General features: G+C 46.6%; 1 protein-coding gene across 6 annotated transcripts in view; it reads left to right on the top strand.

Annotated features, from left to right (window-relative positions):
* Positions 1 to 26002, top strand: part of IFT140 (intraflagellar transport 140) — a 252984-nt gene that overhangs the window by 128125 nt on the left and 98857 nt on the right. For 5 of the 6 annotated variants that reach the window (XM_048868017.2, XM_048868013.2, XM_048868015.2 and 2 more), the window contains 2 exons: positions 4323 to 4440; positions 11275 to 11405. The exons of the other annotated variant lie outside the window; for it this stretch is intronic. In XM_048868017.2, the coding sequence (XP_048723974.2) occupies positions 4323 to 4440; positions 11275 to 11405 (249 nt within the window). The remainder of the gene's footprint in view (positions 1 to 4322; positions 4441 to 11274; positions 11406 to 26002) is intronic. 6 annotated transcript variants of the gene reach the window in all.

Genomic DNA, 26002 nt, shown 5'->3' with positions numbered 1-26002 from the left:
ATGCCAGACTTTCCGAGCCCATTTAAAGGGGAGGATGTGTATCAGTGATGACAGACAATGCCACGGTGATGTTTTATATCAACAAATGGGGATGCACGCTCCTCTCCCCTTTGCCAGGAAGCCCCCATTCTGTGGGACTTCTGTGTAAAGCATTCGATACACCTGAAAGCATCATACCTCCCTGGGGTACAGAATGAATTAGCGGATTATCTCAGCAGGTTGTTCCATGGCCATGAGTGGTCCCTACACCCGGACGTCATGAACTCCATTTTCCAGCAGTGGGGCTTTCCCCAGGTAGCCCTCTTTGCCACGCGACACAACAGGAAGTGTCAGCAGTTCTGCTCCTTCCTTTGAGCAAGGCATTGGACCTCCTGAGGTCTCTTCCAACCCTACTCTTCCATGATTCTATGATTCCTAATCACAGCCCGGGCTCCATAACGGATGCGTTCCTCCTTCCCTGGGGAATCCATCTCCGATATGCAGTTCTGTCCATTCCTCTCATTCATGCAGTGCTCCCCAAGATATGGAGGGATCAAGCAGTGCTGATATTGATAGCTCCAGTCTGGCTCCGCCAGCACTGGTACACATTGCTCCTGGACATGTCCGTGGAAGCCCCAGTCACCTTGCCGCTCTTCCTGGACTTGATAACTCAGGATCATGGCCATCTCCAGCACCTGAACCTCGAGTCATTGAACCTCACGGCGTGGAAGCTCCATGACTGAACCCAATGGAGCTCTCCTGCTCAGATCCAGTTAGACAAGTCCTCCTTGGCAGTAGGAAACCCTCCACCAGAGCTACCTACCTTGCCAAATGGAAGAGATTTTCAATCTGGTTGGCGCAGCATCATTTGTCCCTGATGATCGCCTCTATGCCACTCATACTGGTCTACCTTCTCCATCTCAAGCAGCAGGGTCTGTCCATGTCGTCAGTAAGGGTTCACTTGGCCACCATTTCTGCCTGCCATCCAGGTGCAGAGGGCCGGTCAGTGTTCGCCAACCCTATGGTCAGCCGTTTCCTCAAAGGTCTCCACAGGCTATATCCGCAAGTCCGACAGCTCGTCCCGGCCTGGGACCTCAACCTGGTCCTTTCCAGACTGATGAACCACTAACCCTTTGAACCACTAACAACGTGCTCCCTGCTCTACCTCTCATACAAGGTGGTGTTTCTGGTAGTAATAACTTCAGCCAGGAGGGTTTTTGAGCTCAAGACCCTAACATCAGAGCTTCCTTACACAGTGTTCTTTAAGGACAAGGTTCAGTTCTGGCCTCACCCAGCTTTCCTCCTGAAAGTTGTCTACCAATTTCACATCAACCAGGACATCTTCCTCCCAGTGTTCTATCCTAACCTGCACACAAGTGGCAGGGAGCAGAGGTTTCATTCGTTGGATGTCTGCAAAGCATTAGCCTTTTAAATCGAGAGAACAAATCCATTCCGGAAGTGCATTCAACTATTCGTGGCTGTGGCAGACAGAATGAAGGGTCTTCCAGTCTCATCTCAACTAATTTCATCGTGGATCATGTCCTGCATCCGAGGGTGCTATAACCTGGCGGGGTACCTGCCCCTCTGCTCACTGCGCCCTCCACCAGGGCTCAGGCTTCTTCAGCTGCATTCCTGGTACAGGTTCCCTCCCAACAAATATGCAGAGCTGCGACGTGGTCCTCCATACATACTTTCACCATGCATTATGCGATTACCCAGAAGGCCAGAGATGATGCAGCCTTCGGTAGAGTGGTGCTCCAATCAGTGGACAACTCCGACCCTGCCTCCTGAATTTACACTTGGGAGTCACCTGATTGGAATTGACATGAACAAGCACGCAAAGAAGAAAAAAGTAACTCACCTTCTCGTAACTGTTGTTCTTTGAGATGTGTTGTTCATGTCCATTCCAATACCCACCCTCCTACCCTGCTGACGGAGTAGCCGGCAAGAAGGAATTGGGGGGGGGGGGGTCAGGTCAGCAGGGCCCTATATTGAGCATCATGAAGGCACAACTCCAGGGGATGGGGTGCCCAGACAGACCCTTGGGCTACTGCTAAGGGAAAAAATCTTCTGACTGTCGTGCACGTGGCATGCGCACACCTGATTGGAATGGACATGAAGAACACATCTCAAAGAACAATAGTTACGAGAAGGTGGGTAACCTTTTTTTCCAGGTCTGAGATTTGGGATCAAGGGTAATGGCTTCAGTGATGTCACTGCTGCTTCTCCATGAGTTTGAATTCTCAGTGAGGACTTGGACTCTCAATCCCAGAGAGCAAGAAATTCATGCACTGTTGTAAGCAACACATATAGTGTATTCAGGGCTTCCCGATCTTCAGTGTTTGTTTCCATCATTACTCCAATTATCAATGAGTATTTCTTTGGGGATAAATACAAGGTTGCTACTGGAGTGGAGTTTGCATGGCTTATCTTTTTTTTTTTTCCCTAGAGGGAAGGGAAACTTGAAATAATTACCCTTTTCCCCACAATGATTCCCATCTGGGGTGACACTGAGTAACAGCATCGTGGTTTGTTACTGTCATTCACTAGCCAAAACCTTCTGTGGTAAGGCTGATGATGGCTCAATGAGTAGCTTGATACTCTCCCATGTAGGAATCCTGGCTTTAGGAACAGAACAGGGAGTTTCGCAGCTCTCTCTGAGAACATAAGCACTTTTGGGCAGTGGGGGAGGAGTCCACAGAAACTTTCTCAAGGCGTTGACTTCAATCTATCAAGTGAATTGGGTCTTGAATACTTAAGACTATCTTTTTCCCTTTGTTCTTAGTAGTTGAGAACAATTTAGATATTTCTACTGCCAGCCTGTAAGTACAAACATAGGACGAGTTAGAGGGTCCTCAACTTTGGAATTCACTTCCTCTGTTGAATCAAAAGAGCCTAAGTTTGTTGACCTACAGGGCAGGGTGTAAGGTTCTCCCTCACCCCCCCCCCCTTTTTTTTTGGAACTTTTCCTGAGGTGAAGTACTTGATTAAATTCTGAAATGAGTGAGAGTTTAATATTAGTCATACTGTTATGTTGAAGTGTGCTTCTACTCTGACAAGTGACTGTGTCAGACTTGTACATTTTGACTCCACACTTCTGCTCCTTGTGTGTGTTCAGAGCCTCTTATCTGTTGACAGTTAGTGACGAAATAAGTTTGAGAACCCTGCAGAACCAAGAGGGTAAGCTGAAGTCTGTTCTTTCTTATGTATCTTATATATCATCAGCAGAACAATTTGCAAAACTCCTGTCAGTCAAACCTGTGAAAACCCATTGGCAGCACTGGCATTGCACAGGTATCACAGAGGGCCTAATTTGAAAACCCTGGGTTTGTGCAGGGTATCACTATGACTTGTGGGGCCTTTATTATTGGTGTTGATGTTGGAGATTGAAAGAACCCAGCTTAACTCTCAGATGTCAGGCTGAATTTTTAGGGCTGTAAAAAAAAAAAACTTGTTTTCTTGTAAAGTGAGCATATTTGATCTGGAATTAACAAGACCATAAATAGAACCCCAGAATGTTATTTTTATATATGATTTCAGAGGCCATGCCTGGTTTTCATTTTATAAGTCTAAAAATAAATACTGTCACTCTTGTTAGCTGTATCACAGTGACGGATAGGAAGTGTTCTCTCAGGCAGAGTGAATGTTGTTACTGTTGCTGCTACAGTAGGAAGGCTTGATTGGGTATAGGGAGAAAGGAGGACAAAAGTGTGAACAATTCAGTCTCTTAGGCTATGTCTACACTGCCCAGCAGTTCAGACTATGAGGATGTGAATGTAGTACTGTTTTGAGAGGACTAAGTTAATATGAACTAGGATCCTTTTAGTTCATGCTTGTGTTATCCACACTAGGGTCTTACAGCATAGCAGCACTTTGGTGCACACTGCTGTTCGAATGCCTGGAGTCCAAACTGCAAGGCAGTGTAGACGAGCCCTTAGAACTTTTCTACATGGAGAAACTGACTAGCATAGCTGAAGTGAAATAACTATTCCACTATAGTTATGCCAGTATAACTTTCTCATAGGGACACGATAGTTATTCCACTTCAGCTATGCCAGTCAATTTCCCCATGTAGACAAATTCTACTTCTCCTGAAACAGGGTGGCAGGATTTTCTGTTGCAGGTGTTGGAACACAGCAGAACACTTAAGTTTACTTCTGCTGTGTTTAAGCCTCTAAGGGGAAGCTAGAGTCTTGGACAAAAGGTGAGAAGACGTCAAATATTTGAGTCCTGTGCCCTATTTGATTATTAAAGGTCTTTTTTGAAGTTTGAAAAATATTTTTAACTGTTTTTCAAGTACTGACACTTGGCACCTCATGAATCACTATTGTCTGTCCCCACAGAGAGGCAAAAGTGCACTGCAGTAGTAAGAACTTGACTGAGCTTTTTCCTGGCCTGGGGGGCATTGCATCGGTTAAGTGCAATTCTTATGGCAACAAAGTCAGCATCCTCGTCAACAAGGTGAGACAGGACTCTCCAGATACCACACTGAGGTCTGAATGTGACACCAAATGCCAGACTAGCTATAATGCAGAGATAAAGTGGGTTAACTTCTCTAATTTAAACCCACATTGGCTATGCTCTGTTTTCAAGAATCAGAATTTCTGGGGTAAGCATTGATAGAAGCACTAAAAGTTTTTGTAGGTCCAAGCGCTCTATTGTCCCATCTCTGGCCATTGGAGATATTTGCTAATAGAAGTTGCGGATTGGCCAAATGCCATTATAGGAAATCTGATCATATTATCCTCTCCATAAATTTATCAAGCTCATTCTTAAAATGAGTGAGGTTTTTTGCCTGCACTACGCCCCTTGGAAGGTTTTTCCAGAGCTTCATTTCTCTGATGGTGAGAAGCCTTTATCTAATTTCAAGCTTAAACTTATTGATGGCCATTTGTTCTTGTGCCAACATTGGCTCTTAACTTAAATTAACCTCTCTCTCCCTCTGATATTTATCCCTTTCATATATTTACAGAGAGCAATCATATCTCTCCTCATCCTTTGTTCTGTTAAGGAGCTTGGATTGTTTAGCCTAAGTCTCCTTTTGTAAGGTAGGTTCTCCATTGCGCTGATCATCCTAGTAGCCTTGTCTGCACCTGTTCCAGTTAGAATTCATCTTTCTTAAACATGGGATACCAGAATTGCACACAGTATTCCAGATCAAGTCTCATCAATGCCTTGTATAATGGTAATAAACCTTCCCGGTCTCTACTGGAAATCTCTCGCCTGATGCATCCTAGCATTGCATTAGCCTTTGTCAAGGCTGCATCACATTGGTGGCTCATAGTCATCCTGTGATTGACCAATACACAAGGGCTTTCTCCTCCTCTGAGACTTCCAACTGATACCTCCCTATCTTATAGGAGAAATTCTTGTTGTTAGTCCCTACATGCATGACCTCAGACTTTGCACTATTCAATTTCATCCCATTTGTATTACTATAGTTTTCAAGGTCATCCAAATCTTCTTGAATGATATTCTGGTCCTCCTCCATATAGGCAGTACCTCACAACTTTGTGTCATTTGCTAATTTTATTAGCACACTCCAACTTTTTGTGCCAAGGCCATAAATGAAAATGTTAAATAAGATAGTACCAATACTGATCCTTGAGGCACTCCTCTAGTATCATACAATATCAGGGTTGGAAGGGATCTCAGGAGGTCATCTAGTCCAACCCCCTGCTCAAAGCAGGACCAATCCCCAACTAAATCATCCCAGCCAGGGCTTTGTCAAGCCTGACCTTAAAAACTTCTAAGGAAAGAGATTCCACCACCTCCCTAGGTAACGCATTCCAGTGCTTCACCACCCTCATCATGAAAAAGTTTTTCCTAATATCCAACCTAAACCTCCCCCACTGCAACTTGAGACCATTACTCCATGTTCTATCATCTGGTACCACAGTCTAGATCCATCCTCTTTGGAACCCCCTTTCAGGTTGTTGAAAGCAGCTATCAAATCCCCCCTCATTCTTCTCTTCCGCAGACTAAACAATCCCAGTTCCCTCAGCCTCTCCTCATAAGTCATGTGTTCCAGTCCCCTAATCATTTTTGTTGCCCTCCACTGGGCTCTTTCCAATTTTTCCACATCCTTCTTGTAGTGTGGGGCCCAAAACTGGACACAGGACTCCAGATGAGGCCTCACCAATGTCGAATAGAGGGGAACGATCACGTCCCTCGATCTGCTGGCAATGCACCTACTTATACATCCCAAAATGCCATTGGCAACAAGGGCACACTGTTGACTCATATCCAGCTTCTCGTCCACTGTAACCCGTAGGTTCAATTCTGCAGAAAAGCTGCCTAGCCATTCAGTCCCTAGTCTGTAGCAGTGCATGGGATTCTTCCGTGCTAAGTGCAGGACTCTGCACTTGTCCTTGTTGAACCTCATCAGATTTCTTTTGGCCCAATCCTCTAATTTGTCTAGGGCCCTCTGTATCCTATCCTATCCCTACCCTCCAGCGTATCTACCTCTCCTCCCAGTTTAGTGTCATCTGCAAACTTGCTGAGGGTGCAATCCACACCATCCTCCAGATCATTTATGAAGATATTGAACAAAACCGGCCCGAGGACAGACCCTAGGGGCACTCCACTTCATACCGGCTGCTAACTAGACATGGAGCCATTGATCACTACCCGTTGATCCCGACAATCTAGCCAACTTTCTATCCACCTTATAGTCCATTCATCCAGCCCATACTTCTTTAACTTGCTGGCAAGAATACTGTGGGAGACCGTGTCAAAGGCTTTGCAAAAGTCAAGGAACAACACATCCACTGCTTTCCCCTCATCCACAGGGCCAGTTATCTCATCATAGAAGGCAATTAGATTAGTCAGGCATGACTTGCCCTTGGTGAATCCATGCTGACTGTTCCTGATCACTTTCTTCTCCTCTAAGTGTTTCAGAATTGATTCCTTGAGGACCTGCTCCATGATTTTTCCAGGGACTGAGGTGAGTAACCTCTCCAGCCCGGCAGTTCACCTTTCAGCATGACCAGTTGTAGTCTTCCCTTTAACCAGTTCCTTACCCACCTTTGGATTCTGGTATTAATCCCCATTTTCTCCAAATTAACTAATAATTTCCCACGTGGAACTATATCAAATGCTTTACTTGAAATCCAGGTAGATTAGATCTAGTACATTTTCTTTGAGAAGATAACTGATTTCCTAGACAAAGAAAGAGATCAGGTTGGTCTGGTACAAACTACCTTTTATAAAACGGTGTTTTATTTTATCCCAGTTGCTATTTGCCTCTAGGTCTTTAATTACTCTCTCTTTCGAAATTTGTTCTAAGACCTTGTATACAATTGAGGTCATTGTGACGGGGCTGGGACTCACCACCGCAGTACCTCCTGTTGGTAACTCTGGGAATTAGCTCAGTCCATACTCTGGGAATTAGCTCAGTCCATGTGGAGCACCCTCCATTGGTGGTGTCCCGTCCATTTTTTGCCCTCTGTTGGCGTCTGGACCAGCGTTGCTCCCTTCTCTCATGGTGTCCTCTTCAGGCCACTGCCCTCCGGCAGTGCCCCCAAGTCCACACTCACCCCCTTCCAGGGCGGGGGGAGGGGGGGGGAAGTTAACAGCAGTCTTTCCAGTTCACTCCTGCTGCAGTGGCCAACCACAACCCCTCTAGTCTAGCCCCTCTGTTCAAGGGCTGGTTGCAGTCTGTCATGGGCACCCTTCCACAGCCAGGTGCTGTACAAGGAGGAAGGGGAGGACCCAGGCCCGCCCACTACTCTGGGTCCTGACCCAAGGACCCTCTAATGGCAGCCTCCCTGCCCTCCTTCTCTCCCCTTGTCTAACTGTCCCTGGGCCACTTCCCCTCTGGCCCTTCACACCCTCTAGGCCCTTTCTATCAGGGCCCGCAGTCTGGCAGGTATTGGGCCAGAGCCCTTCTATGCTCCCCTGAGCCTGCCTAGCATAGCTCTGTCCAAGGTGCTTGTCTCCTGCTCAGGAGACAGAACTTCCCCCATGAAGGTCTGGGACAGACTGCCTGCTCCCTTCCTGGGCAACCTTTATATAAGGCCTAGCCTAGCCCTGATTGGCTGGCTGTAATACTGGCCCTGATTGGCTCACAGTAGGCCTTTTCCTGATTGGCTGCCCTTCTGTGCAGCTGCTCTGGCCTACTCTAGCCCTATCTCTCATAGGGGTGGGGCAGTTGCCTCACCACAGTCACACTAACAGGCCTGTAGTTTCCCATATGATATTTTTCCCCTTTCTTAAGTATAGGTACTATATTTGCAATTCTCCAGTCATAGGGTACAACCCCTAAGTTTACAGATTCATAAAAAAAACTTGCTTTGGGGTTTGCAATTTCTTGTGCCAGTTCCTTTAATGTTTTTGGATGGAGATTATCCAGGTTCCCCCATTTGGTCCCATTAAGCTGTTTGAGTTTGGCTTCCGCCTCGTATGTGGTAATTTCTGCTTCCATATCCTTGTTCCTATTAGCCACCCTGCCACTGCCCTCAAGTTCCTCTTTACCTGTATTAAAAACTGAGGCAAAGTATTCATGTAGGTGTTGGGTCATATCTAGATTATCTTTAATCTCCATCCCAACATCAGTGTTTAGCAGTCCCACTTCTTTCATTGCTTTCTTTTTATTTGTTATGTCTAAAGAACTTTTAACTATTGGTTTTAATTTCCTTTGCCAGGTCCAATTCTCTTGGCTTTTGGCAATTCTCACTTTTCCCCTGTGCTTTCTGACCACCAGGAGATAGCTTTCCTTGCTGATCTATCCCTTCTTCTTTGCCTTGTAGGCTTTTTATTAATAATCTGTTTGGAACACTTGTTCATCCAGTTTGGTCTGCAATTCTTCTCTACAAAAATGTTTCTCTTTGCTTGGGATACAGGCTTCAAATAGTTTCTGCAACGTTAACTTAAATCATTCCAAGCCTCCTCCACATTCAGATCCTTGAGTTCTTCAGGCCTGTCCATTTCCCTACCTAATTCCTTAATTGTTTGAAGTTTGCTCTTTTGAAATCAAGCACCCTAGTTGCAGACCTATTTTTGTTTATCCTTCCATTTGTTTAAATTGAATTAACTTATGATCACTCAAATTAAGGTTCTGTATATCCAGTTCTTCTATGAGGTCCTCGCTACTTACCAATCCAAATCTAAAATGGCATCACCTCTTGTTGGTTCAGTGACTATTTGGTGAAGAAATCTGTTGGCTATCACATCCAGGAATATCTGGATCTTACATTTATTAGTAGCACTAGTCCTCCAATTTATATTGGGAAATTAAAGTCTCCCATAATCGCATAATTTCCAGTAGCTTTTATTTCATTAAAAATATTAGCGGCCTCTCTTCATATTCAAATCGGGTCCTGGGGGTTTGTAGCACCCCCAAGCATTATTCCAGTGGAGCCTCTGTTACCATTTTTCCCATAGTGATTTTGACCTAAACTGATTTCATTTTATCCATTCCATCATTTCTAATTTCTTTAAGTCTTCCTCATCACTAATATACAATGCTACTCCACCACCTTTACCTTTATTTCTGTCTTTTCTGAACAGCACATATCCTTCAATATATGTATTCCAGTCATAACTACTTTCTACCATGTTTTCATTATCCCTATAATATCTGATTTCACTTACTGCACCAGTAGTTCTAGTTCCTCCATTTTGTTACCCAGGCCCCTTGCATTTGTGTACAGACGTCTTTCTTGTTTCTGCTTGGCTTCACCCAGATTCCTCGCCCATTTACGTACAGCCATTTTACCATCAGTATTACCTATTTGACTGTTACTGTCATTGGTATTGGCACTATCTTTCCTTCTGTCATCTGTTCTCCTACCCTCTGTTTTTCCTTTCTCCATTGCTGTATTCGCTTTTACTTGATTTTCCTTCCTCTCAATATTAAAATCAGGTGTGGATATTACATGAGCATCTCCCAACTGTCTTAGCCGAATTCCTAGTTTAAACCTCTTTTAATCAGTTGTGCAAACCTCCATCCTAGAAGTCTGTTGCCCTTCCTACATGGATGGATGCCCATCCTATGAGAACAGTCTTCTGTCTGTTAAAGCCTCCCAATAGTGGAATGTCCCAAAGCCCTCTTTATAGCACCATTAGTTGAGTCATCTGTTGATCATCATAATCTTGTCTTGTCTTCACTCTCCTCCTCTAGGGACAGGTAGAATCCCTCTGAAGATCACCTGAGTGTCCATTTCTTTCAGCACCTTCCCCAGCTTGGCATAGTTTTCCTAGCTGTGTCTGAGCAAGAATCTAGCAGTATCATTTTTTTCCACAAGAAAGACAGTCAATGGATTCTTTCCTACTCCCATTAGGATCCTCTTCTGTCTTAGGACACATCCCATATCTTAGCTCCTGGCAGACAGCACACCCTTCTGTTCTCCAGATCAGCTCTGGTGACAGGCCTGTTGTTCTTAGTAGGGAGTCCCCAATTATGTAGACTTGCCTCTTCTTGTTGTTGGTATGATTGTCCGGCCTTCCCTCTTTTGTTCTTTCTGGCTGCAAGTCTTCTTGTTGTCTGTTCTCACTTGCAATCTTCTACAAGTTGTCCTCTATCCTCCGGCGTCTCTGAACTCTGGCTAGCTCTATTGTCTCTTCCCCTCTTCTTGTAGGACTAGCCTCTCTTCTCTTCTTCCTTGCTCTCCCATCTTCTGTTACTGCCTGCCTCTCCCCTTCATTTTCCAACTCAGCAAACCTGTTCCTCAGCTCTGTTTCTCCTTCACTAGCTGGTTTTTCCTCTGCCTTATTCTCGAAGTCACATGCTTCCACTGTCCACTTTCTTCATCCAGCAGTCTACCCTCACAGTTCCCTGGTCCAGCATGCATCTGCAATTCATGAAGTTTCCTTTCAGCCTCCTCTCTCTTTCTCTCCATCACCTGCTCAAATCTCCTTTGAAACTCTAGGTTTCTAGCTGCAACTCCAAACCTCAGATCTTCTTTTCCATCAGCTCTATCAGGTGGCACTTCATACAAACAAAGCACCTTTCCAGTACCCTCTCCAGAATAATGTACATCCCCACAACTTCCATATCCAGTCATATTCACTAACTCTTCCATTCCTTGGGTCACTTCTATAGCTGCCCCTGTAGCTGCCATAGCCTTCCCTGCTAATCTACTGTGAAGAAGGAAAAAAGAACCCCCAAAACCAAACAAACAAAAACTGCCCTCCCACCCCCAAATCCCCCACTCGGACTCCTTTGTTTTCAGGTGTTTGTTGGCTCCTGTGCTGCTGGCTGGCTTGTGGGCTGCCTTTATAGGCCAGCTGAATTTTACCTTGCTGGTCTCTTCTACTGCTGGCTCTAACTCCTTCTCTTTTCCCCTGCCATAGGCTGATGAGAGTCTTGACTCTAAGATCTGTTTCTATGATGTTGAAATGGACACAGTCAAATTCTTTGATTTCAAGGCTGGACAAGGGGATGGTGGAGCCGTGCCTTCCTACTCTGGACAAAAGCCTGAAAAGTAAGAAAACTTCATTTTGGAAAGTTTGGCTTATGGCTTAGGATAGGAATCTAATTTACCAGAACAAGCCATTCCTTGATGCTGGAAGAACCCTGCACAAATTAGCGAGTTGCTCTGATTTAATTAAGTTTGTTTTTTTAACTGATTTTACTTAAATCGGGACAAAAACTGTGTGTAGATAAATCTTGTTGGGGCTTCCTTTCTCCACCTTTTAGTGGAACATTTTGTTGATAACCACATTTATCCCTGTTGCATATGTAGAAGAGAAAAATAATTACTGGTGAGGCCTCTGTTTTCTCTTTCCCTTTACACTGATACTTAGCATTTATGGTCATGCTTTGTTTTCAAAGCACTATGCGAACATTAATTAACCCTCACAGGTATTGTGAATCTACCTAGGATTTTATATGGCCCTGATCTTGGTGGTATGTAAATGCCTGAGGTATGCAAGTAAGTGTTAGCTCCATTTTACAGATGGTGGAAGTGAAGCATAGAAAGTGATTGACTTGTCCAAGGCTGCGCAAAAAGTCATTGGCAAAGCCAAGATAAAAATGCGGGCATTCCTGGGTTACTGCGCTGTGCTCAATCCACTAGACCACAACACCTCTCTGTTTTTTAAAAAAATGCTGAGTTTAGTACTTGTGAAAATCGCTGATTTTGACACACCTCAAGCCTGAGTACTGAGTAAGCAGCTGCAGCAGTGCTGGCTCCCTCATTGTGTCTCAACTTCAACATAGAGGAACCACCTCTCTGGATCAGAGGGCAGATCTATCTTTATGGCTTGTTCATTCATTGGTCTCTTTGCTCAGATCCCCAATGATGGTACACATTTTGTTTAGTTTTGTGCAAGAGGTACGGGCACTTTTCCATCAAGAACAGAACTCATTTTGCATAGGCCACCAAACGGCCATCAAATCAGACCTCTTGATTGCTACTGAGCTGGATTTGAACCCGTGACCTAAATGGCTAAGACACTACATGTATGTCTATAGTGCAGCTGAGAAGTGTAATTTCCAGTTTGCACAGACATACCTGCACTAGCTTTGTCTGAGCTAATATGCTAAAAATAGCAGTGAGGCCGTGGCAGCTCATGTGAGTCACCTGAGTACATACCTAGAGCCGCTGATGGGTTTGTACTCAGGTGGCTAGTCTGAACCACTGCCCATGCCACCATAGCCACACTGCTATTTTTAGCACACTAGCTCTGAATGAGCTGGCGCGTGTATGTCTATCTGAGTGGAGAATTATACCTCCCAGCTGCAGTGTGATGTATCCTTAGTGTTTGCTGCTTGGCTAAGTGTTTATCTGCATTTGTGCTATCATTAGCTTTTAGCTATATAAATGTTTATTGTTCCTGGTATTCAAAAAAAAAAAACCAAAACCAAAAAATACCACACATGCAGGACAGACTAAAAGTAGTGCAGTGTCAGATAGATAATGTGCTAATGAAACTTGCAATGCTGTTTAGGAGGCATTGAAAATTGTGATTTGTACAGTTGATGTTGAAATGCAGTGGATTTTATATTTGATGAGTGAGTGCAAATAAAGGAGTCTGTTTAACTCCTTGCTTCTGACAGGATTATTCAATATAAACATGGAATAACCAGTCCGTTGTCTAATTCAGTCTCCAGCCTGCCCTGGTTTAGTGGGTGCTTTTCACCGCCTCACTGCCCAGTCCTGTTGGCCCTGTACTTCCTTGTCTTCTGGCTAGCTTAATCCACTTGGCCTGCATGTGCACAAGGAGCAAGTAAAAAGAAAGTGAGAATGATGAAATATGACGATAAGTCTCTGTATTAATTGCATATTTCAGTCTGTATCTCAAAATGTTATTTGTGTGCTTGACTTCTAAGATGGTGATGTTTAGACTGAGAGTGTGATTCCCAGTGCAGGGAGACATACTCGTGCTAGCTGTGATGGAGCTAATGGGGTAAAAATAGAATGTGGCCGTGGCAGCGCAGCCAGTGGATGGGCTAGCAGTCCTGAGTACATGCCTTTGGCTTTGGACAGGTACATGCTCTGGGAGGCCAGCCCCTTCTGTTGGTCACACTGCCGTGACTACAGTCTGTTTTTTGTGTTGCTAGATCAATTAGGCTAGTGCAAGTATATCTCTTTGAGGTGGAACTCACACCTGCAGCTTGAAGTGTAGACATACCTGACAAAGGTGGTCAGACCGTTTCAACATCCTCCCCTAAAGGTGAAACACCGTTGTGAAGCCATTGATTAAAACCCAATGTGGATCTAACTGCCCAAACAATGAAGCAGTCATTGTAAGAACATTCTCTTGAACAGGCCCTGGTGGATTCTCCTTCAGACTGGGAAAAACAGGCCTGATCTACATTTAAAAGTTAAGTCTATATAGTTACATTGGTCAGGGGTATGAGAAAACAAACCCTGATCCACATAACTGTATGCCAAGCTAGCCTCCAGCATAGATTCAGCTATGTTGACGGACGAATGCTTCTGGTGACCTAGCTACCATCACTCAGGGAGGTGGCATTCCTACACCGATGGAAAAACCCCTTCCATTGGTGTAGGCTGTGTGTACTACAGGATTATGCCAGCATAGCTAGATAGCTATGCTGCTGTAGTACTTGTAATGTAGACGTGACTACAGTCTCTTATTTTGTTTCTGAATATGAGTGCCCTCACAAAGGTTTAATATGCTTTAATTAATGCACTTAATTCCCTTTAATTACACATGTTAAATTAATTCAGTTTAACTTTGCATGTTAAATCCTCGGCCTTGTCTGCACACACAAATAGTTAAAGTGGTACAACCCCCCCACCCCTACCATCTCTTAGAGAGGTGAATTAACTACTTGGATAGAAAAGACCCTTTTGTTGATGGAGGAAGCTTCTACGCTACAGTGGCACAGTTGCACCAATGTAGCTATGCCTCTATAGTGGCTGTAGTGTAGACATGCCCTTAGACACCTTTATACCCATATTACTGTGTCCACACTTGGGATTGGACCAGATAACTATTTCAGTTAAAAAAAAAAAAACCCAAACACACAGTTAGCCAAAAAATTCACATTGATACAAAAACTGTGTGTGGAGCAGGTCTCAGGCACCAGGAGGCTTCACATCTGAGGCCTGAAACAAAGGAGCAAACACAGGCAGGGGCGGTGAGTTATATACACTCATGTGCCTGGGCTCCAGCAATATTCAGGGCCCGGGGGCCTGGCTCCACCAATGTTTGGGGCCGGGTCTCTCCCCGGGCCCCGCCTGCCGCCTTCCCGCACCTCCCCCGAATGTCCCCTGGCCCCCACTTGCGGCCCCCGCTCACCTCCCGTGGTCCCCGCATCAACTGCTGCTGCAGGGTCCTAATGCCCCCCATTCACTAATGGCAGGGCAGGCTGCCCTTACCCTGCCCTTTTACCCTAGCCCTGAGCCTCTCCAATCCCCCAAACCCCTCAGCCCCAGACAGAGCCCTCATCCCCCCGCACCCTAATCCTCTGTCCCAGCCTTGAGCCCCTCCCACACCCCAAACCCCTCATCCCCAGCCCCAGCCAGAGCCCTCATCCCCCCGCACCCTAATCCTCTACCCCAGCCCTGAGCCCCCTCCCACACCCCAAACCTCTCATCCTCAGCCCCACAGCCCTCACCCCTGCACCTCCTCCTATCCCCAAACTCCTTCCCAGAGCCTGCACCCCCTCCCCCTTCCCACACACCCTCTCCTGACCCCAAACTCCCTCCCAGAGCCTGCACCCCCTCCCTCTGCACCCCCTCCAAGCCCAAACTCCCTCCCAGAGCGTGCACCCCTCACCCCCTCCTACACCCCCACCCCCAGCCCAGAGCCTCCATCCAAATGCCATCCCAGAGCCTGCACCCTTCACCCCTTCCTGCACCCCCCATCCCCTGCCCCAGCCCAGAGCCTACACCCAACACCCAAACTCCATCCCAGAGTCTGCACCCCAGACCCCCCCCCCGCACCCAAATTCCCTCCCAGAGCCTGCATCCTGCACCCTAATCCCCAGCCCAGGGCCTGCACCCCAGACCTCCTCCCCCCACCCAAACTCCCTCCCAGAGTCTTAGGCAGGTGGGGGACGGAGTTTGTGGGGGTGCGGGTTCTGGCCACCACCAAAATTTCTACAAACCTGCCACCTCTGAACACAGGTGCCAGACCTGCAGGGTGTTCAGTGATTGGTATAATCTGGATGATGTACTCAGGTATGGTCTAAGAATGGAAGAACTGTGAGATTCCACCCAAAGGCAGGTAAGGCAAAAGGCTGATCACTGAGTTGAGTGCGCACTGCAAGTGAAGATGTTGTTCTAATGCAGATAGGCATACCCATGCCAGCTTTAATCTAGTTAGCCTGAATAGCAATACTAGTAAAGACATGGTAGTATGAGCAAGCTGCCTGCGTGCTACTGGAGGCCCTGGGCACACACTTGGGTTCTGTGTCTGCACTGCAGCCTGTGCAACCATATCTTTACTCTATTGTTACCCATACTAGCTTCAATTACACCTTCATTTGCTGTGTAGACATACCCTCAGAGAAAACAGGCAGACGAACAGGCAGCTAGCCTCGTAACTGTGACAGACACTGGGGTTAGTCACTGCAGTGGGAGTCCTTGGTTCTTTTCCTGAACACAGCTCCCTCCGTGCTGACTTTGTTTGCAAAAAGTTAATCATCATTACCCATCTCCAAGAAGAGGAGATACCAGAGGGAAGATGAGAAGTCAGTCAAACCAAGTCTCTTCCCTTCACTGTTAGATTTTACTCCTGGCAGAACTCTGTGCCAAAAAATTCAAATTCTGCACCAAAAAATGCAAAAATTCTGCATATTTTATTTGTCAAAATAATCCAATCAGTTTCACTTATTTTGGTAATTTATTAAAACTACCTTACAGAAAAAATAATCACAATAACTTCAGCATTTCCTAAACACATGAAAGTTAAGTTACAAATACTTGGTAACTAAGATTCTGCGTTTCAGTTAGAATCCTGGATTTTCATTTAAATTACATTACTTTTATTTTTGTGTACTGTAAAGTAGAATGTCGCTTTAAAGGGCTCAGACTTTCACACTAGAAAGTCCTACAGTTTTGCTAATAATTGTCCTGCATTTTTTTAAAATGGATAAGTAAAATAGATCCTGAGCTGTAATCTAACCCCATTGTGCCTCTCTGGCACAGGGAAAAAGTGAGAAAGCATGTAGACCTTCCTAGCTGAGGATTTTGTTACTGTCATTTACAATAAGGCTTCTTTACACCTCTCAGGCAAGGTAAAGAAGTCTTAATTGACCAAGAATGGGAACAATTAACTAACAATGGAAACATTAGCAGCCTCCCTGTATAGTTGTTACATTTCTGCTCTGCCTCAGGGACACCTTTAAATAGCCACCGGAGCCCTGCAGCCGCTACCCCAGGGCTCCAGCAGTGGGGCTCTGGAGGCAGTGTAAAGGGCCTGGGGCTCCAGCCACTGCTGGGAGCCCCAGGCCCTTTAAATTGCCCCCTAGGGAAGCCGGGCTGCCCCAGTACGGTGCATTGACTCTTGCCGGTACACCGTACTGGGGCGTACCAGCTTACTTTTACCTCTGAAGCAGACACACCCGGGCTGCTGTGGGAGGGGTGTGTGTTCCCCACAGATTTCTTTTACTCCCCCATTTTTCTGCGGGGGAGCCAAGGAATCTGAAGAAGCCATCAGGAAGAGGACTCTGAAGCCTCATTAGTGTCACTCACCCTCTTCGAACTAAGAGGAAGAGGCACTGGGCCCTTCGAGCCAGTCGCTCTCAGCCAAGCATGGAGGAGCTCCTCTGGTACTGCCGACTGGTGCTTGGCCCCAGGGCTAGTGGTCTCCCCCATGGCGGTTCTGGAACCCATGGGGGTTTCCATGGGCACCTGGGACTCTCGTCCAGCGCTCTGTGTCAGGCGCATCAGACAGGTGATCGGTGACTGTTTCCTGTCCTCCCCTGGCATCGGACGCAGGGTCAGAGCGCAGTGCTCAGGAGTCTTCTACTGGGGTGGAGACTAAGGAAGAGGTGGAAGTGGCACCCACTCTTCCCCCCGGCCCCTGCCTCATCATCATCGTTTGATGAGGCAGTGGCAGAACCATCCCAGTCAGTGCTTCAGGATGATGCTAAGGCACATCAGGAGCTGCTAAAGAGAGTGGCAGCAAGCCTGGTCTTACAGGTGGAGGAGTTAGCAGAACCCTCCGATGGCCTGTTCGACATCCTGGCCATGGTAGCCCCATCCAAGGTATCCCTGCTATGGGATCAGAATATTTGTACATTCACCCTGCACCAAACTCCCTCATGGTATCTGTGGTCAATGAGAGAGATAGACAGGGGCAACCCAGCCTGACTCCCAGAAATAAAGACGGCAAGAGGCTTGACTTGTTGGGAGGAAGGTTTATTCAAGTGCCAGCCTCCAGCTCAGAGTGGCTAAACACCAGGCCCTCCTTGGCAGATATGATTTTAATGTTTGGCAGTCTATTGCCAAATTCATGGACGCACTGCCTGAGGACTCCAGGACAGAGTTCCTGGCTATCTTCAAGGAGGAAAAAATAGTGGCGAGAGCCTCCCTCTAGCATTCGTGGGTTTGTTGGGTGGTGAGGAGGTTTTTTTTAGCCACAGCTGCTCTAGCGTTCATGGGTTTGTTGGGTGGTGAGGAGGTTTTCTTTAGCCACAGCCACAGCTGTGGCTAAAGAAAACCTCCTCACCACCCAACAAACCCACAAACTGTGGCTAAAGAAAACCTCCTCCCCACCCAACAAACCCACGAACGCTAGAGGGAGGCTCTCGCCACCATTTTTTCCTCCTCGAAAATAGCCAGGAACTCTGTCCTGGAGTCTCAAGTCTCCCCCTGAGTCTCAGCATGTACTGTAGGACATTCTGAGTTCTTGGAGTTCGTCCTTCCCACATCTCCCAGACTAGGTCAAGGATTCCCCGAGGCCGTCTCCCATATAGGAGCTTGAATGAGGATTGTGGGACTTCCCAAATGGCAAACAAGAGGTGGAGGGCATCTGGGATAAACCTTTTCAGCATCTGCTTCAGGGTTCTGTTAACGCGTTCAACCAGGCTGTCATAAATATAAAGGGAAGGGTAAACCTCTTTAAAATCCCTCCTGGCCAGAGGAAAACTCCTCTCACCTGTAAAGGGTTAAGAAGCTAAAGGTAACCTCACTGGCACCTGACCAAAATGACCAATGAGGAGACAAGATACTTTCAAAAGCTGGGAGGAGGGAGAGAAACAAAGGGTCTCTGTCTGTCTATATGCTGCTTTTGTCGGGGATAGAACAGGAATGGAGTCTCAGAACTTTTAGTAAGTAATCTAGCTAGGTATGCGTTAGATTATGATTTCTTTAAATGGCTGAGAAAAGAATTGTGCTGAATAGAATAACTATTTCTGTCTGTGCATCTTTTTTGTAACTTAAGGTTTTGCCTAGAGGGATTCTCTATGTTTTGAATCTAATTACCCTGTAAGGTATCTACCATCCTGATTTTACAGAGGGGATTTCTTTACTTCTATTTACTCCTATTTCTATTAAAAGTCTTCTTGTAAGAAAACTGAATGCTTTTTCATTGTTCTCAGATCCAAGGGTTTGGGTCTGTGGTCACCTATGCAAATTGGTGAGGCTTTTTATCTAACATTTCCCAGGAAAGGGGGGGTGCAAGTGTTGGAGGATTGTTCATTGTTCTTAAGATCCAAGGGTCTGGGTCTGTAGTCACCTAGGCAAATTGGTGAGGCTTTTTACCAAACCTTGTCCAGGAAGTGGGGTGCAAGGTTTTGGGAAGTATTTGGGGGGGAAAGACGTTTCCAAACAGCTCTTCCCCAGTAACCAGTATTTGTTTGGTGGTGGTAGCGCCCAATCCAAGGACAAAGGGTGGAATATTTTGTACCTTGGGGAAGTTTTGACCTAAGCTGGTAAAGATAAGCTTAGGAGGTTTTCATGCAGGTCCCCACATAGAATCATAGAATATCAGGGTTGGAAGGGACCTCAGGAGGTCATCTAGTCCAACCCCCTGCTCAAAAGCAGGACCCATCCCCAATTAAATCATCCCAGCCAGGGCTTTGTCAAGCCTGACCTTAAAAACTTCTAAGGAAGGAGATTCTACCACCTCCCTAGGCAACGCATTCCAGTGTTTCACCACCCTCCTAGTGAAAAAGTTTTTCCTAATATCCAACCTAAACCTCGCCCACTGCAACTTGAGACCATTACTCCTTGTCCTGTCCTCTTCCACCACTGAGAATAGTCTAGAACCATCCTCTCTGGAACTACCTCTCAGGTAGTTGAAAGCAGCTATCAAATCCCCCCTCATTCTTCTCTTCCGCAGACTAAACAATCCCAGTTCCCTCAGCCTCTCCTCATAAGTCATGTGTTCCAGACCCCTAATCATTTTTGTTGCCTTTCGCTGGACTCTCTCCAATTTATCCACATCCTTCTTGTAGTGTGGGGCGCAAAACTGGACACAGTACTCCAGATGAGGCCTCACCAATGTCGAATAGAGGGGGACGATCACGTCCCTCGATCTGCTTGCTATGACCCTACTTATACAGGCCAAAATGCCATTGGCCTTCTTGGCAACAAGGGCACACTGCTGACTCATATCCAGCTTCTCGTCCACTGTCACCCCTAGGTCCTTTTCCGCAGAACTGCTGCCTAGCCATTCGGTCCCTAGTCTGTAACTGTGCATTGGGTTCTTCCGTCCTAAGTGCAGGACCCTGCACTTATCCTGATTGAACCTCATCAGATTTCTTTTGGCTCAATCCTCCAATTTGTCTAGGTCCCTCTGTATCCTATCCCTGCCCTCCAGCGTATCTACCACTCCTCCCAGTTTAGTATCATCCGCAAATTTGCTGAGAGTGCAATCCACACCATCCTTCAGATCATTTATGAAGATATTGAACAAAACCGGCCCCAGGACCGACCCCTGGGGCACTCCACTTGACACCGGCTGCCAACTAGACATGGAGCCATTGATCACTACCCGTTGATCCCGACAATCTAGCCAACTTTCTACCCACCTTATAGTGCATTCATCCAGCCCATACTTCTTTAACTTGCTGACAAGAATACTGTGGGAGACCGTGTCAAAAGCTTTGCTAAAGTCAAGAAACAATACATCCACTGCTTTCCCTTCATCCCCAGAACCAGTAATCTCATCATAGAAGGCGATTAGATTAGTCAGGCATGACCTTCCCTTGGTGAATCCATGCTGACTGTTCCTGATCACTTTCCTCTCATGTAAGTGCTTCAGGATTGATTCTTTGAGGACCTGCTCCATGATTTTTCCAGGGACTGAGGTGAGGCTGACCGGCCTGTAGTTCCCAGGATCCTCCTTCTTCCCTTTTTTAAAGATTGGCACTACATTAGCCTTTTTCCAGTCATCCGGGACTTCCCCCGTTCACCACGAGTTTTCAAAGATAATGGCCAATGGCTCTGCAATCACAGCCGCCAGTTCCTTTAGCACTCTCGGATGCAACTCGTCCGGCCCCATGGACTTGTGCATGTCCAGCTTTTCTCAATAGTCCCTAACCACCTCTTTCTCCACAGAGGGCTGGCCATCTATTCCCCATGTTGTGATGCCCAGCACAGCAGTCTGGGAGCTGACCTTGTTCATGAAGACAGAGGCAAAAAAAGCATTGAGTACATTAGCTTTTTCCACATCCTCTGTCACTAGGTTGCCTCCCTCATTCATTAAGGGGCCCACACTTTCCTTGGCTTTCTTCTTGTTGCCAACATACCTGAAGAAACCCTTCTTGTTACTCTTAACATCTCTCACTAGCTGCAGCTCCAGGTGCGATTTGGCCCTCCTAATTTCATTCCTACATGCCCGAGCAATATTTTTATACTCTTCCCTGGTCATATGTCCAACCTTCCACTTCTTGTAAGCTTCTTTTTTATGCTTAAGATCCGCTAGGATTTCACCGTTAAGCCAAGCTGGTCGCCTGCCATATTTACTATTCTTTCGACACATCGGGATGGTTTGTCCCTGTAACCTCAACAGGGATTCCTTGAAATACAGCCAGCTTTCCTGGACTCCTTTCCCCTTCATGTTAGCGTACAGTGTCACATCTGTACCCTAGCGTTCAGAGTGGGGGAGGAACCTTGACACAGGCCATCTGTTTTCGGGTGATAAATGGAGGTACAGAGGCTCTTTAGTCTCAAAAGCTCACAGACCTGTTTCATCAAGTGGAATGTGAAATTGGTGCCTTGGTCAGTCAGAATTTCCTTGGGAACTCCTACTTGAGCACAGACTTTCAAAAGTTCCGTGGCAATAGTCTTTGCATTTGTCAGGGTTCCCTCCCCACTCTAAACTCTGGGGTACAGATGTGGGGACCCGCATGAAAGACCCCCTAAGCGTATATTCTACCAGTTTACGTTAAAAACTTCCCCAAGGCACAAATTCCTTTCCTTGTCCTTGGATGGTATTGCTGCCACCACCAAGTGATTTAAACAAAAATTCAGGGACATATCACTTGGAATCCCTATTTCCCCAAAATATCCCCCCAAGTCCCTTCACCCCCTTTTCTGGGGAGGCTTGGAGAATAATATACCAACTAATTGCCTTTAATGTAAATATAGACCAGACCCTTTATCTTTAGGACACTAAAATCAATCAGGTTCTTAAAAGAAGAACTTTATTATAAAGAAAAAAGTAAAAGAATCACACCTGCAAAATCAGGATGGAAGGTAACTTTACAAGGTAATAAAAAGATTTAAAACACAGAGGACTCCCCTCTGGACTCAGCTTCACAGTTACAAAAACAGGAATAAAACTACCTCTTAGCATAGGGAAAATTCACAAGCTAAAACAAAAAATAATCTAACGCATTTCCTTGCCTTACTTACAATGTTTGTAACCTTAGATGGATTATTTCAGGTATGTTTTCAGGAGATGTTGTATCTGCCTGGTCTCTCTCTCCGTCCGGAGAGGGAACAAACAAAGAGAGCACAAACAAAACCTCCCCTACGTCCGCCCAGATCTGAAAGTATCTTCTTTCCTTATTGGTCCTTTTGGTCAGTTGCCAACCAGATTATTTGAGCTTCTTAACCCCTTACAGGTAAAGATTCAGTACAGCTGCCCAGGAGAGATTTTATGCTACTCTTATCTGTATGTTTATGACAGCATTGGTGTTACGGAGTGGGATTGCCTCCAGATAATGAGTCGCATAATCAACTATCACCAATAGGTGTTTGTATCCAGTGGCACTCTTTTCCAGGGGGCCGACAAGGTCTATCCCAGTTCATTCAAAGGGGACACTGATGACAGGGAGAGGGATGAGGAGGGCTTTCATCGACCTTTTGGCCTGACTTGATGGCATTCCGGGCAGGAGTCACAGAAGTTTAACTTCTTGATGTACGCCAGGCCAGGAGAAGTGGTCTAAGTCCGTGCTAGAGTTTTCTCCTGTCCAAGGTGGCCTGCGGAGGGGATGGCATGGGCCAATCGCATGATTTCTCGCCAATGTGGCCGAGGGACAAGGAGTTGTGAACGGATTTCCTCTGTCCAGTGGTCCTTTTTCCAGCAGATATAATCGTTCCTTTTGGAGTTCAAAGTGGAGGTACTGCGCATCCCGGTGGGGATCTACGACCTCAACATTAATCACTGGGAGTTGTTCATAAACATGGGTCAAAGTCTCACCCTCCCTCTTGTCCTTCACAAAATCCGTCTCTCGGGTCAGTAACTCCCTTTCCAGGAGTGGAGTTGGTAACGTCTCCTGATTGGGTGGATCTTCCGGCAGCACTTCCTCTTGGTGGGAAACCCCCTCCCTGGGGTCCTGCTCCTCATCTACTCCCACCAGGGTCACGGACTGGAGTTCTCTGCCTGCCCTGTTTCCTTCAGATGCTTCATCCGGGCTCCCGGGAACAGGTCTACATCCCCTCAATGGGTCTGAAAAGTGTTCCCAGTACCGACCCAAGATAACAGGGTAGGCTAGGGTTGGGGCTAGCCCTATTACAAGGGGCCTCATGTTGTCCCCTATGATGACCTCTACCTGGGCAATGGGATAGGGTTTAATATCCCTGTTAATGCACTGCAGGAAGATGGTCTCTCTGTGGGCTTCAGGGTTGGGGGGACCAGGTTGTCCCAGACCAGGGTTTGCCCACACCCAAAGTCTACTAAACCTATTACCTCAGTTCCATTTATTTGTACAGGAACTGTTAATTTTGCTGGGGTGCGCTTCCAGGCACGGCTTTCTACCATCCATACTTGCCCATAGCTGCACTCCATATAGGGGCATTCCTGATAATGGTGGGCCGGATGCCCACAGGAGAAACAGGCTCCCATGGTTAGCCCCGAGACTGCTGGTTGGGACCCAGGCCTCGGGAAATGTCTTCCCCCAGGTGCTTGGCCCCCTCGTTCTTCCTGGCTTCTGGGCAGAGCAATTGCTTGAGGACCCCAGATTTTATGTTCGGGCTGGGGTTGGAGTCTCAGCTGCCAGATAGTGTTCCATCAATCTCACTGCATTGGTAAGTGACTCTTTTTGATGTCTGCGTACCCAGTCCCTACCCCCTTTCGGGAGGATTTGGGCAAACTGCTCCACCAGGATGAGTTCAGCCACCTCTACTCTGGTCCGCCCTTCGGGCTTTAACCATCTCCAACATAGGTCTCGCAGTTTCTGGTTGACTATCCGGGGTCAGGCCCCTGGAGGGTCCCTTTCCCCCCAGAACCTCTGGCAGAAGGTCTCCTCAGTAATGTTGAGGTAGTCCAAGATGGCCGCTCTGACCTGAGGTCAGTCTTGGGCACTCTCTGAATCCAGTCCCCGGTATGTGGCCTGCACTGGTCCCGTTAAGTAAGGTGCCAGCAGGATGGCCCACTGGTCAGGGGATCATTGGGCAGCCATAGCCACCTGCTCAAATGTTGTCAGAAAAGCCTTGGGGTCATCCTCAGGGCCCATCTTTGTGAGCTTCACAGGTACTAGTGGGGCTCATGGGCTTGGGCCCAGGCCCCCTGGTGGGGAAGCTCCGGGGGACCCCTGGGACTGCATCAATGCCAGAACTTGTTGAACTAACCTTTGCTGTTGTTCCTGTTGTTGGGCCCCTAAGTCCCAAATCAGTTGCTGCTGCTGAGCGGCCATTTGCTGCAGGAGTTGCTGCTGCTGTGCCACCTGCTGCTGCTGGTTCTCGGTCGTCCATTTCAACAATCATTCCAACTCCATCATTGCTGGCTGACGAGGCCATGTTGTTCTAAACCAGGCTATTTGGCCACCTAGGTCAGTCAATCTCCCCTTCTCTCAGGGGTGGGATTGAATGCCAGCGTTCTCCACCAGTTATAATGGTCTCCTCTCAGGGTCTGGTTGGGAATTGTGGCCTAGTGGTCACGGCCACAACTCTGGACTGCCAAGGGGGTTGTGGGGAGGGGAGTGTAATGATGCTGTCTTTGGTGGGACATAACTGAGAGTATCAATTCAGGTCAAATTGCTTAGAGCAGGTTAGTTACAGCCCAAAGACGGAGTTCGTTTACTATTAAGGCACACCAAACCAGCCAAACAGAGAGGACTTTGGTTTTACCCCACTGGCTAACCATAAGTCACACAAGCAATTCCCTTAAACACTCCAGTTTCCCAGTATCACCACCAGCAGCCACTTCTTATGGTATATGAAAACCAATACCCCAGTAAGAGAAAAAAAGGATCTCCCAATCCCAAAGGACCAAGCCCCAGACCCAGGTCAATCTACAAATCAGATCTTACCTACATATCACGCTGTTACCAGTCCTTTAGAATCTAAAATCTAAAGGTTTATTCATAAAAAGAAAGAAATATAGATGAGAGCGAAAAATGGTTAAATGGAATCAATTACATACAGTAATGGCAAAGTTCTTGGTTAGGCTTGTAGCAGTGATGGAATAAACTGCAGGTTCAAATCAAGTCTCTGGAGTACATCCACAACTTGGATGGGTCATTCAGTCCTTTGTTCAGAGCTTCAGTGTAGCAAAGTCCCTCCAGAGGTAAGAAGCAGGATTGAAGACAAAATGGAGGGGTTTCCAGGGCCTTTTATATTCTTTCTCTTGTGGGCGGAAACCCCTTTATTCTCCTGTGCAAAATCACAGCAACAAGATGGAGTTTGTAGCCACCTGGGCAAGTCACATGTCCATGCATGACTCAGTTTGCACACTTGCTACCTTGAAAAGCCCAGGAAGACTTCTCATTTGTGGATTGGAGTCTCCCAAGGTCCATTGTCAGTTAAGTGTTTCTTGATTGGGCACTTAATCTGCAAATTCCTTTCTCAAGAAACTAACCAAATGCTTCACTAATGCTACTTAGAATCAAACACATTGAGATACAATTACATAGCCCTTCCTAGCCCATGTCCCTATCCAGGACATTTGCAGGTCTGCGACATGGTCTTTGGGGCACAAGTTTAACATGCATTACGCCATCACCCAACAGGCCAGAGACAACGCTGGGTTCGGCAGGGCTGTGTTGCAGTCTACATGTCCATGAATTCCTACCTGCCTCTAGTGGTACTGCTTGGGAGTCAACTAGAATAGAATGGACATGAGCAAGCACTTGAAGAAGAAAAGACAGTTACCTTTTTTCGTAACTGGTGTTCTTTGAGATGTGTTGCTCATGTCCATTCCATGACCCTCCCTATTTCCCCACTGTCGGAGTTTACGGCAAGAAGGAACTGAGGGTGTGGGGAAGCCG

The sequence above is a fragment of the Caretta caretta genome, chromosome 10, assembly GCF_965140235.1.
Source record: "Caretta caretta isolate rCarCar2 chromosome 10, rCarCar1.hap1, whole genome shotgun sequence".
NCBI lineage: Eukaryota > Metazoa > Chordata > Testudines > Cheloniidae > Caretta > Caretta caretta.
This window is presented reverse-complemented; position numbering and strand designations above follow the sequence as displayed.